This window comes from Acartia tonsa, chromosome 7 (assembly GCF_053477335.1).
Source record: "Acartia tonsa isolate MP-2025a chromosome 7, ASM5347733v1, whole genome shotgun sequence".
In the NCBI taxonomy this organism is placed as follows: Eukaryota; Metazoa; Arthropoda; class Copepoda; order Calanoida; family Acartiidae; genus Acartia; species Acartia tonsa.
In genome coordinates, this window is record NC_137266.1 from 12,772,729 (window position 1) to 12,792,528 (window position 19,800).

Genomic DNA, 19,800 nt, shown 5'->3' on the forward strand with positions numbered 1-19,800 from the left:
TTATTTTAGCGTTAAATTTTTTATTATTTAATAATATAAGACAAGAAAAAAAAATAACAATTAATTATTTTAAATAACAACACAAATTACAACATATAATAAATATTTCCCGTCCATATTGATATTTATAATTCTAGTAGCACCGCTACTAAAAAACTAGGAAAAACGAACGTCCATAAGACTGTCCTAAAAGATGGTTGTTGTAATTATCATGTGTAGCAATACAGCCAAGGGGGGAGGGAGTTCAATTTTTTTTAAAGTTTACGATCTTAGCACAACAATATACTATTTCATTAAAAAAGTATTTTATATTTCATTAATATTTTCCTCAAAATTGAATGTTTGTCTGTATGCTACGCAATTTATGGACTCGCATTTCCTTTAAAATTCACAACTACAGAGAAAAGACTAAATTATAGGTACTTTGAAAATATTTTAGGCAATAAAGGCAAATTCTTGTAATACCTTTCTTTTAAACACCTTTTGCAAATAATTTATCACATGACTAACAACTCAACCATTTATAGTTGAAAGTTAAAACTCTACTAAAAAGGATTAAGAATTAAAATTCAACCAATAAGGGTTGAGAATTAAAATTCAACCAATAAGAGTTAAGAATTAAAACTCAACCAATAAGAGTTTAGATTAAAACTTAACCAATAAGAATTGAGAATTAAAACTTAACTAATAATAGCTCAGGATTTAAATTTCAACCAATAGGAAGTAAGGATTATATCACTTGACTAAGGTCCAACCAATTAAATGGTATTCTATGATCACATGACCATGATTTCTATGATTTGAATTGTTCTAGTTTGTTTCTGACAGTTTCGAGTCTAGTTTGTGCCACGTCCATTACTAAAACCAAATAATTTTAATTAAATGATATTTTGTCTGCTGGAAAAATAGCAAAGGTCTTTCATGCCCTTCCCTTTTTTTTATTTTCTGGGACTAACAAAACTTGCTTAAACTTTTTTATTTTAATATCAACGGAAACTGTCTATAATGCGATGCGACAAATTTCTATTATAAATTCTAATTAAATAACATGTAAAAGACAGTATTGCATTTTGTTCTTTATTAAAATAGGTCCTATATGAATTAAATTACCTGTTCTTGCTAAGGAGTCTATACTTGTATAATTAAATTACCTGTTCTTGCTAAAGAGTCTATACTTGTATAAGGGGGGGGGGGGGAGTTTGTACACTTATAGGAAATGAAATTCAGTACCAAAGTTTGGGAGGGTCGTATGGGCTTGTTTTTAAAGTTATCAACCTAATTCTTTTTGTAAGCTCTCTTATATGACTTGATATACACGGAAAACTTTGAAAATTGAATTTCGGTACTTTCCTTCTAGGGGCTTGTGGAGCAAGAGACCCCCAAAACACAAAAATATGAGTACTGGGCTTATTTTTGAAGATTTCGACCTGATTTTTTTTATAATACTTTTTTAACATAACCGAATTAACGAACCATTACAGATTTCATTTTGGGACTTTCCTTCTAGGGGCTTGTGGAGCAAGAGACCCCCAAAACACAAAAATATGAGTACTGGGCTTATTTTTGAAGATATCGACCTGATTTTTTTTATAATACTGTTTTAACTTAACCGAATTAACGAACCATTACAGATTTCATTTTGGGACTTTCCTCTTAGGGGCTTTTGGAGCAAGAGACCCCAAAAACACAAAAATATGAGTACTGGGCTTATTTTTGAAGATATCAACCTGCTTTTTTTATATAAAAATAATATTTAAACATAACCGAATCTACGAACCATTACAGATTTCATTTTGGGACTTTCCTTCTAGGGGCTTGTGGAGCAAAAGACCCCCAAAAATCATAAAATATGAGTTGTGGGCTTCTCTTTTAAGATATCAACCTTATTTTTTTATATAATAAAAAAATACTATTTTAACAAGAACCATTACAGATTTCATTTTGGGACTTTCCTTCTAGGGGCTTGTGGAGCAAGAGACCCCCAAAACACAAAAATATGAGTACTGGGCTTATTTTTGAAGATATCGACCTGATTTTTTTTTATAATACTGTTTTAACTTAACCGAATTAACGAACCATTACAGATTTCATTTTGGGACTTTCCTCTTAGGGGCTTTTGGAGCAAGAGACCCCAAAAACACAAAAATATGAGTACTGGGCTTATTTTTGAAGATATCAACCTGCTTTTTTTTATATAAAAATAATATTTAAACATAACCGAATCTACGAACCATTACAGATTTCATTTTGGGACTTTCCTTCTACGGGCTTGTGGAGCAAAAGACCCCAAAAAACTAAAAATATGAGTTCTGAGCTTATTTTTAAAGATATCAACCTGATTTTTTATATAAAAATACTATTTTAACATAACCGAATCTACGAACCATTACATATTTCATTTTGGGACTTTCCTTCTAGGGGATTGTGGAGCAAAAGACCCCAAAAACAATAAAAATCAGTTCTGACCTTATTTTTAAATATATCAACCTGATTTTTTTAGGAACACTTTTTTTAACATAACCAAACTAAGAAACCATTACAGATTTCATTTTGGGACTTTCCTTCTAGAAGCTAGTGGGGCAAAAGACCCCCAAAAAATATTTTTAGAGATATTGAGCTGATTTTTTTCATGAATACTTTTTTCACATGTTTGAACTAGGTAGCCACTAATAATTTCATTTTGGCACTTTCCTTTTAGGGGAAAGTAGGGTAAAACACCTCCAAAACAAAATAAATTGAGTTCTCAGGTTATCTTAAAAAATAAGCTCAGAACTCATATTTTTAGTATTTTGGGGGTCTTTTGCTCCACAAGCCCCTAGAAGGAAAGTCCCAAAATGAAATCCTTAATGGTTTCTTAGTTCGGTTATGTAAAAAAAAGTATTATTTTAAAATGATCAGGTTGATATCTTTAAAAATAAGCTCAGAACTCATATTTTTAGTGGTTTTGGAATCTTTGCTCCACTAGCCCCTAGAAGGAAAGTCCCAAAATGAAATCTGTAATGTTTTCTTAATTTGGTTATGTAAAAACAGTATTATTTTTTAAAAATCAGGTTGATATCTTAAAAAATAAGTGTTTTTGGGGTCTTTTGCTCCACAAGCCCGTAGGAGGAAAGTCCCAAAATAAAATCTGTAATGGTTCGTAGATTCGGTTATGTTAAAATAGTATTTTTATATAAAAAATCAGATTGATATCTTAAAAAAGAAGCCCACAACTCATATTTTATGATTTTTGGGGGTCTCTTGCTCCACAATCCCCTAGAAGGAAAGTCCCAAAATGAAATCTGTAATGGTTCGTTAATTCGGTTATGTTAAAAAAGTATTATAAAAAAAATCAGGTCGATATCTTCAAAAATAAGCCCAGTACTCATATTTTTGTGTTTTGGGGGTCTCTTGCTCCACAAGCCCCTAGAAGGAAAGTCCCAAAATGAAATCTGTAATGGTTCGTTGATTCGGGTATGTTAAAAAAGTATTATAAAAAAAATCAGGTCGATATCTTCAAAAATAAGCCCAGTACTCATATTTTTGTGTTTTGGGGGGTCTTTTGCTCCACAAGCCCCTAGAAGGAAAGTACCGAAATTCAATTTTCAAAGTTTTCCGTGTATATCAAGTCATATAAGAGAGCCTACAAAAAGAATTAGGTTGATAACTTTAAAAACAAGCCCATACGACCCTCCCAAACTTTGGTACTGAATTTAATTTCCTATAAGTGTACAAACTTCCCCCCCCCCCCCCTTAAATTACCTGTTCTTGCTAAAGAGTCTATACTTGTATAATCAACTCGTCCAAAACTAAAATAAAATAGAGAGGTTATGTAAGAATAGAGAAAATCACGAAACTTTTTAAAAAATAAGTATTTTTATCTTTTAAAGCTTGAAAGATAGGCAGACGGAAAACATTGTATAAAAAAGATGCACACATGTCACAGGAATCTTCAATGAAAATTTTCCCAACCCCAACAAAATTACCCCTTCAGTATGTTAAAATTATTAGTTAAAAAGTTTCTACACTCCATGTTTTGAATCAAATAATCAAAATTCCATTCAAGAAGTTACCCAACGTTCTAGGGGCATTGCATGAGTTATAAAACTTCAGGTACCAGTGTAATTTTCAGTCCAATGTCCCCTCCCTCCCTACACACCTGTAAATATCAGTGAGGAAGCCGATCACCTCTCTCTTGAAATCATTGACAAGATTTAGCAGAGACTCATTTGTCCCGAAGAAGGCCCACGCCAGGGTTGGGGTCAAGATTTCTAAAAACAAAATATCAGAATATAATATCTCACTGTAATAAAAAGACGATGTCTGTCTGTCTCTTTAGGGAATACTAGAAAAATAAAAAGTGAAAAAAAATATTAATTTTCTTTTTAGGGGCCGATTTCTCTTGTGTATGTTGTGTTACCATCCTCCAAAATATTTTTAAACCTTCACTGTAAAAGGAGGACCATATTAGTTCAGCGGTTGAGATCCTTCGGTACAGACAGAAAAACATCATGTTACTTTAACATAAGGATAATTGATCTAATACTTCAATGACTTTATATGTTACTTTATATTATTACTTGGATCTTACACCTGATTTACACATGTCTCCTAATAAGGTGAAACTTGCAGCGGGCTAAAGTAAGGATTATCCCCTTTACCTCAAAAAATACTGACCAAAAAGTGAGTTCCATGTAAGCAAGCTAAATTTACAAAAAAAAATTTCCTGAAATAATATCCAGGTATATATATATTACATCCATTGGTATTTCTGACCTGACACAGTGTAGAATCTGGACTTAAAGCCTTTGTGATCTTTCAACAGTCTTCGCTTTGCCTGGAATACAGACCAGATGGCGGTTTGCAGGGCGGATTCCTTCAATATATATCTTATATCAATGGGTACTCCATTACAGTGAAGCTTCTGATATGTCCAGGGAAGGTAACCCGGATTTCTACTAAAGTGCCCCAAGAGGCTTCAGGGGGCAAGTATTTAAAGGAAGGGGTCGGGAGCGACTCTATATCGCACTTAACTGTTACAGGAATCATCATGCTTTAAAGTTTTATATCGATAGGACTATTCTGACATGCCTAAATTAACCATAAGAGCTATCGCTATGAACTTAAAGACCAACCATAAACATAAAAAATCTTCGTTTAAAAAAAAATTCTACCTTGAATGTATTAGACAACCATCTATTTTTCATCACAGCCAATACAGAACTTGGAGGAGACTCAAGATCCTAAATATAAACATAGATAGATAGATAGATAGATACAATACAGAACTTGGAGGAGACTCAAGATCCTAAATATAAATATAGATAGATAGATAGATACAATACAGAACTTGGAGGAGACTCAAGATCCTAAATATAAACATAGATAGATAGATACAATACAGAACTTGGAGGAGACTCAAGATCCTAAATATAAACATAGATAGATAGATAGATACAATACAGAACTTGGAGGAGACTCAAGATCCTAAATATAAATATAGATAGATAGATAGATACAATACAGAACTTGGAGGAGACTCAAGATCCTAAATATAAACATAGATAGATAGATACAATACAGAACTTGGAGGAGACTCAAGATCCTAAATATAAACATAGATAGATAGATAGATACAATACAGAACTTGGAGGAGACTCAAGATCATAAATATAAATATAGATAGATAGATAGATACAATACAGAACTTGGAGGAGACTCAAGATCCTAAATATAAACATAGATAGATACAATACAGAACTTGGAGGAGACTCAAGATTCTAAATATAAATATAGATAGATAGATAGATACAATACAGAACTTGGAGGAGACTAAAGATCCTAAATATAAACATAGATAGATACAATACAGAACTTGGAGGAGACTCAAGATCCTAAATATAAATATAGATAGATAGATACAATACAGAACTTGGAGGAGACTCAAGATCCTAAATATAAACATAGATAGATAGATACAATACAGAACTTGGAGGAGACTCAAGATCCTAAATATAAACATAGATAGATAGATAGATACAACACAGAACTTGGAGGAGACTCAAGATCCTAAATAGAAATATAGATAGATAGATACAATACAGAACTTGGAGGAGACTCAAGATCCTAAATATAAACATAGATAGATAGATAGATACAATACAGAACTTGGAGGAGACTCAAGATCATAAATATAAATATAGATAGATAGATAGATACAATACAGAACTTGGAGGAGACTCAAGATCCTAAATATAAACATAGATAGATAGATACAATACAGAACTTGGAGGAGACTCAAGATCCTAAATATAAACATAGATAGATAGATAGATACAATACAGAACTTGGAGGAGACTCAAGATCATAAATATAAATATAGATAGATAGATAGATACAATACAGAACTTGGAGGAGACTCAAGATCCTAAATATAAACATAGATAGATAGATACAATACAGAACTTGGAGGAGACTCAAGATCCTAAATATAAACATAGATAGATAGATAGATACAATACAGAACTTGGAGGAGACTCAAGATCATAAATATAAATATAGATAGATAGATAGATACAATACAGAACTTGGGGGAGACTCAAGATCCTAAATATAAATATAGATATATAGATAGATACAATACAGAACTTGGAGGAGACTCAAGATCCCAAATATAAACATAGATAGATAGATACAATAGAGAACTTGGAGGAGACTCAAGATCCTAAATAGAAATATAGATAGATAGATACAATACAGAACTTGGAGGAGACTCAAGATCCTAAATATAAACATAGATAGATAGATACAATACAGAACTTAGAGGAGACTCAAGATCCTAAATATAAACATAGATAGATAGATACAATACAGAACTTGGAGGAGACTCAAGATCCTAAATATAAACATAGATAGATAGATACAATACAGAACTTGGAGGAGACTCAAGATCCTAAATATAAACATAGCTAGATAGATAGAAACAATACAGAACTTGGAGGAGACTCAAGATCCTTAATATAAACATAGATAGATGTGCTAGGCATTTTTAGTACCGAATCTACTCTATAAATCTATTGATCTGTCAGTCTGTAAAGCTTTGTGTGTCTGACAGTGTGAGTGTGTGTGTGTAACTGAAGATCTCGCTAACTGCTGGACTGCTATGGTTCTTCTTGTCAATGAAACTTCTCATATGTTTAGGGAAGGTTTATAATCATTTTGTTAGAGAGGGATACCGCCACACTGGATAAAAATTTATCTTCCTTCCCTTCGACTTTTAACCTCACCCCCTACTCCCTCAAGTGCTCTTAGAGGCCTCGCGTAGTTTAAATATAGATAAAAATATGCATACCTCAAAAGAATCTATAAGAATATAATCCAAACAAACATCATAGAAGTTAATACATTTCACGTTTCTTGATTTTAACTCCTCCTAAAAATAAATTAAAAATAAAATGCGTCTTTACTTTACAATGTCAAGTCTATTGATTTTTTTATGAAAATGATTGTCAAATCGCCAGTAGTCATCGAAATTTTAAGCCTCAGACAAAAAAACCTTACTACTTTATATAATAGGATATAGATTATCTTAAACGGTACTACGTCAAACCCTAGATACGTCAAACAGTAGATGCGACAAACGCTAGACAGACAAACAGTAGACAGACAAACCCTAGACACGACATACGCTAGATACGACAAACACTAGAATGCGACAAACGCTAGAATATGACAAACACTATATTTTTTCTAAAGGCAACAAACAATAGATACGACAAACGCTAGAATTAATCCTATTGTGTAAAGTAATACGCTTTTTTGTCTGTAGCGATGGATCTCACTAACCGCTAAACCGATATGGTTCTCATTTACAGTGAAGCTTCATATGTGTCCAGGGAAGGTTTTTAACTAATTTTATGGAGGGTATCTACCCCCCCCCCCAAAAAAAAAAAATATTTTATTTTTTAAAACTTAAAAAGAAAATGAAACAATCTTTTTTGTATGTAGCAAAGGATCTCACTATCCGCTAAACTGATATGGTTCTTCTTTAAAGTGAAGCTTCATATAGGACAGGTCCAGAAGGTTTTTAACTAATTTTGTGGAATTTAAATTATATTGCCTATTACTGACTAAAATTATAAGGTGATTATTATTTAAATAAGTGCCTGTGGTAGGGGTTTGTAGAGGGGTGACAACACCTCCATTTAAGTTTGAATTAGTATTGCCTGCATTTCCCTATTTTTTTGCAATAAACAAGTATTGTTAGTATGAATCTAAAAAGAAAAATTTCATTACAATTGAAATTATTTTATATTCATTATATTTATTTGATTTAACCCACGGCCTAGGTGAAATAGATTTCTGTAAAACGTTTTAGTCAAGCAATGGATTGTCAGAATAATAGATATACATACATACACTTACTACTAAATAACTGCGCTGTTGAAATAGTGTTGTACGGCGAAGTCATAAATGGTCAAATAATTAATGCTCATAAAATATTGCTCATCCTAAGTCTTTATTACTCCGCCCATTTATATCTCCCTTTGATGTTTAAACAAAGCAACTGTAAAAAAAAACTTTATACAAACATGTCATTTAAAAATAATTATATTTAAATTACTAAAATTCTTTATCTCTTTAATTATATTAGACTTAATTTAATAAACCTTCTTTGATGTATCTTATAACTGTTAATGACTATAAATACCAAAAAAATAACACATGCTGGTTTAGTTTTAACTGTATTGCAAAATCACCTTTTCATTGCTATATCACATTTTCTGCAGGGAATGGACAATGATAGCAGAGCGAGAGGGGACAATGGGCTGTTTAGTACACTAGTCCCAAAAGTTTTATAAAAACGTTTTCTTAATCGTTGGCTAAACAACTTTTGTTACTTAAATGAATTATGATTGGTTGGTTTAATAAGTTGAGTGTTCAAACGTTTTAACCACTTATTTTTTGCTATAGGGGATGTACATAGATTTTTACGGCAATTATCTTATCCAGTTAGATATAAAAATAGAAATTTAGTATTAATGAGCGAAAAAATTTATAAATATTTTATAATTTTATATTCTAGCGTATGTCGCTTCTAGTGTTTGTCGCATTTTACAAATTCTACTGTTTGTCGCGAAATAGCATATTCTACTGTTTGTCGTAGTCTAGTGTTTGGCGTATCTATCGTTTGTCTGTCTAGCGTTTGACGCATCTACTGTTTGTCTGTCTAGCGTTTGTCGCATCTACTGTTTGACGTATCTAGGGTTTGACGTAGTACCATCTTAAACATTTTGAGGGTTATAAATAAGAAAATTTTTACCTCCATCTTTTTTAATACTCCATCATTCCCGAGGTAATCTTAACACAAAGAAAATAATTACAAAACTGTTTAAAAATAGGAAGAAAGCATTTATCATTGATGGAGATATCAAAAGATACCTGGATGGCAAAAGAGACAAAAGAAAGAATTTAATAATGTTTTTTACTACAGAAAAAGTAAAGATTAGAGTACAGTAGGTGTAGGCCCCGGAAGGTTAAAGACACCAGCGGACCCTTCTTATTTGAAAAGAATTGCAACAAGATAGGTAGTTCCAGGGAGAGATAGAACACTGGACTTTAAAATAAACTGGTCCCCAAAGTTTTATAAATCGTTCCCTAATTCGTTGTTTGGGGACAATTTTATTAAATATTGAATGGATTGTAAAAATATTTCTACCGATAATTTAAATTTCTGGTAGGGGTAATTTTGTGTATCATAAAAGCGTGTGTACCATAAATAATCGAATGTCTTATCCCTTAAGATCCCTGAGGATTAGGAATTAGAGAGATAGATAGATAAAATAGATAAAGACAAATAGGTTACCTATAAGCTCGTCAAAGGCCATAGTAATTTCATCTGGATGTTTATTAGAACTTATCATCAACTAAAATCATATATAGATAAGTTGTAATTTAACTCCCGATTAAAAACCGGTTTAAGAATAGTTATTTCTCGCATCGAATAATTAACAGCTTTCCGCGGATATAAAATGTACATTTAAGATATAAAAAAACAGGTTTTAATCTTATGATTGTACAATTTTATATTCGTAGAAAACTGGATATAAAATGATGCTATATATATTTTTTCGTATGGGTGAGAACCGGTTCTAATCCACCGGATATTAATCGGTTTTAAATAAATACTTGAAAAAAGTTTCCTAGTATTGTGAATCCTCCTTTTTCGACCCCACAAAAATTTGCACTCCCCTGAGGAAATACTGTGCACGCCCCTAGCCTCACAGTTTTCTAACTTAAAATCATCGAATCAGTATAAATTAACAAACACACTTAATTATACATTCAAGTAACATTTTTAATTGAGGGAGGGGTTACCACTTTACTGAAATATGCTCTGGTTTGGAAATATGAGAGAATTGTAGTAAAAGGGTAATATTACCTGTGCTAGAATTGCTCTACCGTTTTCAATCCACCATTGTCGGTTCTTCTCTGATAACATTATTTCCCTAGAATAAAAATTAATTAAAAGATTTGCATAAAAAATACGCGAAATTTTTCATTTTTTTGCGCAGCCGTTTGGCAGCTAGCTGGCTGCATTAGGTTATTTTATTTTAAGATATAGGCTATTTTTGTCAATCATCATATACTTTGTGTAGCCATAGTTTCTGGGTGATTGGATCTAAATATATATTCGATAACCCTGTCAGGTTATCTCAAGAAATGTATCTTTTTTGCGTGTTATGACGTATGCACGTCTAATAAGCAACGCGTGTTCTATAAAGCTTAGTTTCGTATCGAAGTTCTTGCTGAAAATACAGCAATCAGTCATATGTGTAGTTCTATACTTTCTCAAATTATAAATGTGTTTCAAATTACATAAGAAGCAATTAATATCACTAACGCATATAAATGATATACATAATTTAATGGTAAACACATCCAAATAGATTTTCAACAATAAATTACAAGTTTTAAAAATTTGATTGAGCCGCCTAGCGGCAATAATTTGAACTATATAAGAAACAAATTTCATTCTTGGAAGTCCTAGACTATTGGTAAACAAGAAAATTCAATAAGAATGGTTTAATCAAATATTTCAAAAAACTAAATTTATATATATATATATTTAAATTTGTTGCTACTGCTACTATGTTAGATGTTGCATGCATGACATAAGAAGTAAGACTGAGGGAATGTTTTAAACTTATTCTGAAAAATCATGTATAGCACCAGCCTCTAACAAAACGGGTTTTAATCTTATAATTTTTCATTTTAATATCCGTGGAAAGCTGTCTAATACGATAATATCCTAAATAACTTATCAGCTATAAAAAATAAAAGCTAAACGAAGCTTCAATGAGAAAGCAAAAAAAACAAGAACGAAAACTTACTTGAAAGCCAAGCGAAGACAGTAGAGTTTAGCGAGGTAGTCAGCATCTGATAAACATGCAAGGAACTCTGTACGCATTGCTCTAGATAGATATTAAATAATAGGTATAAAATAATTTAATGCATATAAAGAAAAATGCACATATATAGAAAAATGGATGAAAAGCAGGGCACAAAATCGAAACACATTTTGACAAGATTCGATGAAAATTTAAGGGGGGGGGGGAAGTTTTGACACATTGCGTAAACAGTGAGTATAGGCTTTATCTTTGGACTGAGAGGATAGGTTATTAGGGATAAAATCATTCTTATATGATGAATTTCCCCCAGATTTAAGATTTTTTGGATAGGCCTCCAGGTGCCGGAGCTCCAGGCCTCCAGGTCCTCTCTGTACAGGTAAAAGTTAAAAAAATAATTTTTTTTTCAAGAGTTAGAAGTCAACTTATAAAACAAAATATGCATTTTTTTCTTCAAATATGTGAATAACATTAAAAAATATGCATATTTTGTATCATAGGTTGACTTCTAACTCTTCAAAAAAAAAAATATTTTTTTAAATTTTTACCTGTACAGAGAGGACCTGGAGGCCTGGAGCTCCGGAACCTGGAGGCCTATCCAAAAAAATCTTAAATCTGGGGGAAATTCATCATATAAGAATGATTTTATCCCTAATAACCTATCCTCTCCGTCCAAAGATGAAGCCTATACTCACTGTTTACGCAAATGTGTCAAAACTTCCCCCCCCCCCCCCTTGATAGAACATAACCACATATTTACCGCTGAAATGAACAAAAACGTGTTTCTTTTGTCGAAAGACATCCAATCATACGCTAGTATTTATAAACAAACAGAAACGTGATTGGTTTATATAAGCAGCAAATTAGGAAATTAAAAAATTCAAAGTTGTGCCATCTATAGGTAAATATAATAAGTCAAAAAATTGGACAAAATAAAATGCACATTTTACAGGTTTATAGGGATAGGGCAATGTAAGATAAATGTTTGTTGTTGTGCCTACCTGTAAGGTACCCCGTTAGTTTTCTGAATGCCCAGTGCAGCCTGGTACAATTCCAGCTTTCCTATTATAAAAGAAAATTTTTAGTTTACCGTACATAAAAAAAAGTCGTTTTCGTATAAGTCCTGATATCACCTTTCCTAATATTTGTTTATTGTGTTAGGTTAGATAATATTTAAGTATTGGATAGCCCCACAGGGGTTAGGAATAAAAATACCACACCCCTCTAATTTTCAATCTATTTTAAAAATAATAGGTTGGGGGCGTCGCTTTGTTCCCGTCTAAAACCATTCTCGAACCAATATAAAACTTCCCTGAAAATTGGAATGAAAAACCACTCAGTCTAGATCTTAGCACATATAAATATATACAGACAATCATCCTATTACTCTACATTATAGGATTAATAAATTCGACCATAGAAATAATGAACTTACCTATATCAAAATCAAACTCTTCAAAATCATTAAGATCAGCAATGGTTTCCTCAGCCGATACGAAACTTAAATCTTCCAATGTAGACACACTAACATTTAACAGCACATTTATTTTAATAATCGCAGATTTTTCTCTTAAATATTCGAAGATTTTTTCTAACATGGAGGCGAAACATATTAATATCCGCCGGATTAGAACTGGTTTTAAGACATGCTAAAGACAATTCTCTACGAATAATAAAATAAAATAATAATATTAATACCATTTTTGTTGGCCCGATACTTCGACACGCTGATCAACACTAATGTGTTCTTTGTTTAGGTAAAGAAGATACAACATTAGCTGTCAATCAAAGTACAAACAAAGTTACAATAATAAATCTTCAGAACAGTTCCATACATTAAGTCATAAAGATATATCTACAGAACAGTTCCATAAATAGTCAAGAATAAGTCATAATCAGGATGGCCAGAATGTCGTCTTACTTTGTTGTTTAAATGATCTATAAGTCGGGATATATCACAGAAATCAATGTATAAGAAATCATCAAATGTACCTGTTTCAGAACAAGCTTTTTATAATGCGAGGTGAGTGAGTTTATGCCTTTATTTATGTGGTGGCAGCGAGGCTAACTCACGTCCCGAGACCCCAACCATCCTACCTGTGGAGTATTCTCCTTTCCCAATTGGAATTAATTCCTTTTTATTGGTCGTTTGGACATAATTTTAAAAAAAACACTCACCAAGTGATTTTAACATTTTTTTAAAAACCTTTTATTGATTTTAAAAATAAAGTAAACATTTTATTATCCAGTGAAAACTAAAACAATCTCAAATATTTTGTGTGAAAAAAAGTGAAAATAGTAGTTTATTTAAATTTTATTGTTTTTTTAAAGGGCGAATATAGGTTGGATATGATATGAGCTTATATCAAAGGTGCAAGTATATACATTATGAATAACTCAAGCAAATAAAGATATTCCATTGGATAAGGCCGTTATAGCTAAAAACCTAGCCAATTGGGCTAATTTGTGACGTCAGAGGAGTGGTTCCCTAACATATTCAAATACCCATATTCACAACAGGATGCGTGTAGAGTTTGCCTAAATACTGTTGTTATTTTGCAGTACAAATAAATGAGAAAAAGGTTTCGGGAATTAATCAGGGGTAAATATACCCTCCTTCTACCTTCATACAAAATATATAAAGTAAAATATTTAAAAGTTAAAAAACATCAAATAATGTAAAAAGTAAAATAAAAAAAAATCAATAAAATTTTCTTGGAGGAAGAATGATTTCAAATCCCTGTTTTTTGTGGCCGTGTGTGTGTGTGTGTTGAAAATGCGTAATCAGGGATGTTTATACCATCATAAATTAATCAAAGATCTCTGTACAGAAAATAAACTTTAAGACGTATTATTTACCCTAGTCAATAGTCCTGACGCCCTTCTACAAAATTATTTTTATGCTTTTTAAAAATTAAATAAACTAGTATATAATCTAAAATAATAAACATTTAAATTATCTTTTAAGGTGCGTGCCAATGTAATAGTCAATCAAACTTAAGCAAAATAGTAAAAAAAAAGTCTTGTAAAGGGCTAAAATAAACGGTTTGTCGTCAATCTGATTTATCATATGTTCAATTGAAACAAAAAATTGCAAAATCTACTTAAGGATTTTTTTGAATTTTTAAATTTGGCATGGATATTCTAAAAGTATGAAATGGCACCTTTCATATAAGCTCATATCATATCGAACCTATATTCGCCATTTAAACCCCCCCTTTTTTTCACCCCCTCGTTGGTCTCTGTGATATATCGACGACAAAAGTACTGCGACATTCTTATCTACCATGTCATCAATCAAAATATATCCTCCTAATACCCTACCTCAAGAAGGGATTAGTGACGTACAGTTCGAGATATGGAGAGAAACCTTAGAAGTATACTTAGAAATAGAGGAAAAATTTCGTAAATTTCTACCGGATGGCCGTTACGAAAATTGGATTGCAGCTGAAATAAATGATAAGAGAATATTAGTGGCTAAAGAGCCTGATAAAACAGAACATCTACCAGACATCCGACGTGACCTCCGACAGTTTCTAACTATTGTGGCTAAATATGTACACATGGACTTCTACAACCCAATCCAACAACAATCAACAAGCATCAAATGGATTTATAAAAAGATACGAGAGGATTATGATATTATGACACAAGGAATACACTTCTTCAACCTACTAGATCTAACCTGGGATCCAACTGGTCAGCAATCGGCAATAGGATTCTACAATCAATACAGGTCTATGGTCATCAGCAATCTTGCAAAAAAATCAACCCTCATCGAATGGAAAAATGAAACATTGAAGGAAAATGAATCTTTAACGCCTTCACATGAGGATATGATACTACTGAATGTGCTAGGATTGCTACACCCTAAACTGCCTGCCTTTATTCGAGAAAATTACTCCTACAAAATTGGCGCTTCTAAAAGGTTAATGGATTTTAAGACTGAAATCCTCACAAAATGCAAACAGTACATTCAAGATATTGATCAACCAACTCTATCAAATGTTATGACAGAAGAAGACCCACAATGTAACTACATGTCATCCCAACAACAAAGAGGAAATACTAGAGGCAGCTGGCGAGGCGGACAAAGACGACCTCCATACAATAATTATCGTCAAAGACCAACAGGAAGCTTCCAACAAAACACACAAGCATCACCATTTTGCCGACTTTGTCATATCTCTGGATTATCAAGAACCATCTATAGTAGTCACTTTCTAGGCCAAGAATCATGTCCCTCATTATCTCAGAAAGATAAACAAATGCTCAACTCTAGACTAAGCCAACAACTAAGTGCTCTCAATATAGATGAAGAAGAAGATGACTTAGCAAAAGAGTATGGTTATGATGATCAAGAAGATCAACAGCAGCAGGTAAAAAAAGATTGTTCATTAAAGCAAAATAAATCTTATGAAATAAAGGATAATGCTAAAATACATGATAATCTTAAAAATGACTCTATTTCTAATAGGACTGCCTGTAACTTCATTACTCCAATAGCAACACAAACCCTTACTGTATCTGATGTCAACAACTGTGTGATCAACATTGATTTGGATACAGGTGCTACTTCTAGTTTTGCCAAATTATCTGCTGTTATTTCTCACGGATTTAAGATTAAACCTAACTCTCAATTGTCAAACTTAGCTGATGGAAAAACAAGTCTTCCTTCTTTTGGGGAAATAGATGAAATTTTTCATAGAAATTCATGGTCTGTCCGTTTTCACGCAATTGTAGTTAAAGATCTACACTGTAGTTTTGTAGGAGGGAACAATTTCATCAAAGAAAATTCTATTATCCAAGATTTGAATGCTAGAACTATTTCAATTCACAAAAAATTCACTGTATCTGAAACCAGCAAATCCCTTATTTTACCTACACAACCTAACAATTTAATTTTGCAGAATAGCCACTTGAATGTAATCCTACCTGGACAAGAAGTTGCTGTACCTGTTCCCCATCAAGATGATACACAGATTGCGGTACAGCCATGGCATCAGAATAAACATTACAATTGGCCGCAACCACAAATTTGTTCCGTACAAAATGGACAGATATTAATCAAAAATAATTTAAATGAACCAGTTCAGGTTAAAAATCAAAAAATTCAGGCAAGAACGCTAGGCAATATGGAAAATTCTACTAATCAAGATTACAAATCAACAACAATTGAAGATATTAAGGATGCTGACAATACTACAAAAATTGAAATAAATGAAGATAGCATAAGCTCCGAAATTGTAAATTATATAAAAGAGATAAATCACACTTTCAAAGATGTATTCAATGAAGATCTTAACACTGGATATAATCACAGATATGGCAAGCACATATGTTCCCTCAACTGGGCGGATCAAAATCGTCCAACAGCAACAAAAGTCCAACATATTAATTATGATCATCAGACAAAACAACTATTACAAGAAGTTATAGATGATTTAACTGAAAAAAATGTTCTAGGAATCCCTCAAGAATTTGGAATAAATATGCAATATTGTTCACCTAGTTTTTTAGTAAGGAAACAGAGAGCCAAGAATAAAAGCAAGAATGAACTTACAAAAGATGATGTCAGGTTAGTGGTTAACTTTTCTAAAATAAATGATCACCTAAAAAATTTGCCAACTAGTGTAACTAAACCTAAACAGATATTTTCACAGTTGGGACAATGGAACTTCATACTTACCATGGATCTAAGCTCCGGTTTTTTTCAAAACCATATGAATAATGAAGATGCTAGTTGGTTGGGTATAACCTCTCCCTTTGGTGGTATGAGATTCCTTAGACGATCAGGACGATGGGGCCAAAGTGAAGAATTGGATGAAGTTTTATGTAAAGTCTTAGGCCCAGAAATGAAAGATAGAATAGTTGCCCGCATCGCCGATGATATCTATATTGGAGGTAGCACAGAAAGAGAAACAGCAGATAATTACAAGAGAGTCCTACAGAAGCTTCAATCAGCAAACATCAAAATATCAGCAGGTAAAACTAAGATTTTTCTTAAATCAGTTGATATTTTAGGATGGAAATGGTCTCAAGGTGGATTTCTTTCACCTTCTCCCCACAGAGTAAATGCCCTCAGAAACACTAAATTCACAGACATCAAAACAGTGAAAGATTTGAGATCATACCTGTTATTATTTAAAACTTTGCTTCCAGCCTCCCCAAATCTTACATTAATCTTAAACCCATTTGATCAAGAAGTAGCCGACAGAGATTCTAAAGAAACCATTGAATGGAACAGAACCTTACAAAATCAATTTAAGGTTGCTACAGAAGCAGTAGAACAGTTACAGACTTTGTACCTACCAAGCCCTGAAGATCAACTCCTAATTGAAGTAGATGCAGCTAAAACACCGCCAGGAATTGGACATACTGTATATGCCATTAAAGAAGGTAAGAAAATCCCAGTATCATTTCATAGTGTAAAATTGGACGAAAACCATGCAAAATGGATGGCTTGTGAACTTGAGGCTCTTGCTTTTGAAACGGCCATAAATGCTGAAATGAACACAATTAAGGAATGTAAACACCCAGTAATAATTTCACCTGACTCCAAACCTGTTGCTGATGCTGTAAAATTAATAAAAAAAGGTTTGTATAGTACAAGTCCCCGAATTCAATCCTTTATTAATAATATAAACAGAATACCAATTGTAGTTCAACTGGCCAGTGGGAAAAATAAGCAAAATATAAGCAGCGATTATCAATCAAGGCATCCTGCTAAATGTACATCAGAGCATTGTTCAATATGTAACTTTGTTTCAGAATCATCAGACTCAGTACTCATACCATCATCATTAAATTCAGTGGAATCCTCAGACTCTATGAATAACAAGACAGCTTGGAGCAAGATTCAGGACCAGCAAAAAGCAACCAGGGAAGCAAAATCTCTACTGAAGTCTGGAAAAACACCTAATAAATTATCAGGTAAAATAAATTCAGAAATTAGAAGATTATGTGCTGTAGCCAAAATAAATAAAGATAATCTGCTTGTTGTCCCATCCCAGGTAAATAAGTATTCTACTGTTCAAAATGAATTAACTGTCATTCCGCAAACACATCTTCCAGCAATTCTTTGGCAATTACATAACAACCATCAACATCCATGTAAATCACAGCTAAAAGCCCAGTTTGAAAAAATGTTTTATTCTGTAGGATTACTAGCAGCTCTTGAGCAACTGTACAATGATTGTTTTTTTTGTTCTACACAAAAAAAGATCCCCATTATAGCTAAACATCAGACTATCACAGAAACAGAAGTACCTGGAACCAATTTTCATGCAAATGTTATCAGACGCCAAAGCCAATATATATTCACTATCAGAGATAATTTTAGCTCATATACGGCCGCCAGAATTATAAAGAATGAAAATCATCAAGAATTGAAGAAAGCCATCATTGACACAATTATGGCTATGAAATTGGCGGGAAATTGTTCAATCAGAGTGGATAATGACACAGGTTTCAGTCCTCTTTCAGACAAGAAAGATCCAGATTTAAATAAACTCAACATAGAGGTAATCAAAACTGATGTGTTTAACAAAAACAGTAACGCTGTTATTGACAAGGCTTGTATAGAATTGGAACAAGAATTGAAAAGAATCGAACCAGATGGAAGACCTGTATCAAATACTACACTTCAATTGGCTGTTGAAAATGTAAACACTAAATTACGAAGAAAAGGGCAAATCTCGGCATTTGAAATTCATTTCAACAGAGATATGTTTACAGGCAAAAATCTCAACTTAGATTATTCGAAAATAAAAAAAGAACAATTAGAAGTTAGAAATAAGCAGAATGATATAAACAACAGAAAAATTCCAGAACAAGTACATAACGATCCAAAACCGGGAGACATGGTATTGATTAGAGGTAAATATGACAAACACAAAGCCAATGATGTGTTTATAGTATCAGACAGAAATGAAGAAAAGGTAACAATTCAAAAAGTTATACATTCACATACAAACAAGGCCAATATCAGATCAAAACAATATGTAACAGACAAAGACAGAATTTATGTAACTAACCAATTTTTACCTCAACAACCAAAACAACAAACCATGCCTAAGAAAAATAATTTTTGGAATCCTATCAGATCAGATTCTGACAATGAGGAAAATGATGATACTGACGTGAAAAAAGTTATTGATACAAGAGCTACAGAAAGTACTTATTCAGATTATCAAGCACATATCAGAATACAACAACAAGAAAAGCATAAACCTCAGTTATATGAAAATCTTGAAAGAAGGATTCAACATCAAAGAGTTGTAGCTGCTCGTGATTTAAATAGAACAAGATCTTTGGAAAATATTAGTTATGCAAATGAACAACCTGTATTAAGAGCATCTACAAGGAAACAGAGTACAGAAGCAAAAAAAAAGATTTCTTCAATGTATAATTA

General features: G+C 32.4%; 1 protein-coding gene and 1 long non-coding RNA gene across 2 annotated transcripts in view; one reads left to right on the forward strand and one right to left on the reverse strand.

The window, feature by feature from the left end:
- The window catches only part of Miga (mitoguardin), a 24,974-nt gene continuing 5,174 nt past the window's right edge, over nt 1-19,800 (reverse strand). The window contains exons 11-22 of the mRNA XM_080167555.1: nt 12,823-12,911; nt 12,389-12,449; nt 11,373-11,453; nt 10,421-10,487; nt 9,845-9,905; nt 9,302-9,339; nt 7,331-7,411; nt 5,154-5,222; nt 4,756-4,855; nt 4,139-4,250; nt 3,742-3,788; nt 1-858 (exon numbers count right to left, since the gene is read on the reverse strand). Coding sequence (XP_080023681.1) covers nt 794-858; nt 3,742-3,788; nt 4,139-4,250; nt 4,756-4,855; nt 5,154-5,222; nt 7,331-7,411; nt 9,302-9,339; nt 9,845-9,905; nt 10,421-10,487; nt 11,373-11,453; nt 12,389-12,449; nt 12,823-12,911 — 871 coding nt within the window. The 3' untranslated portion in view covers nt 1-793. The remainder of the gene's footprint in view (nt 859-3,741; nt 3,789-4,138; nt 4,251-4,755; nt 4,856-5,153; nt 5,223-7,330; nt 7,412-9,301; nt 9,340-9,844; nt 9,906-10,420; nt 10,488-11,372; nt 11,454-12,388; nt 12,450-12,822; nt 12,912-19,800) is intronic.
- Nucleotides 15,641-16,428, forward strand: LOC145324130 (uncharacterized). Its single transcript, XR_013881193.1, has 3 exons — nt 15,641-15,766; nt 15,865-15,956; nt 16,298-16,428. It is a non-coding gene; the product is annotated as an uncharacterized LOC145324130 (long non-coding RNA).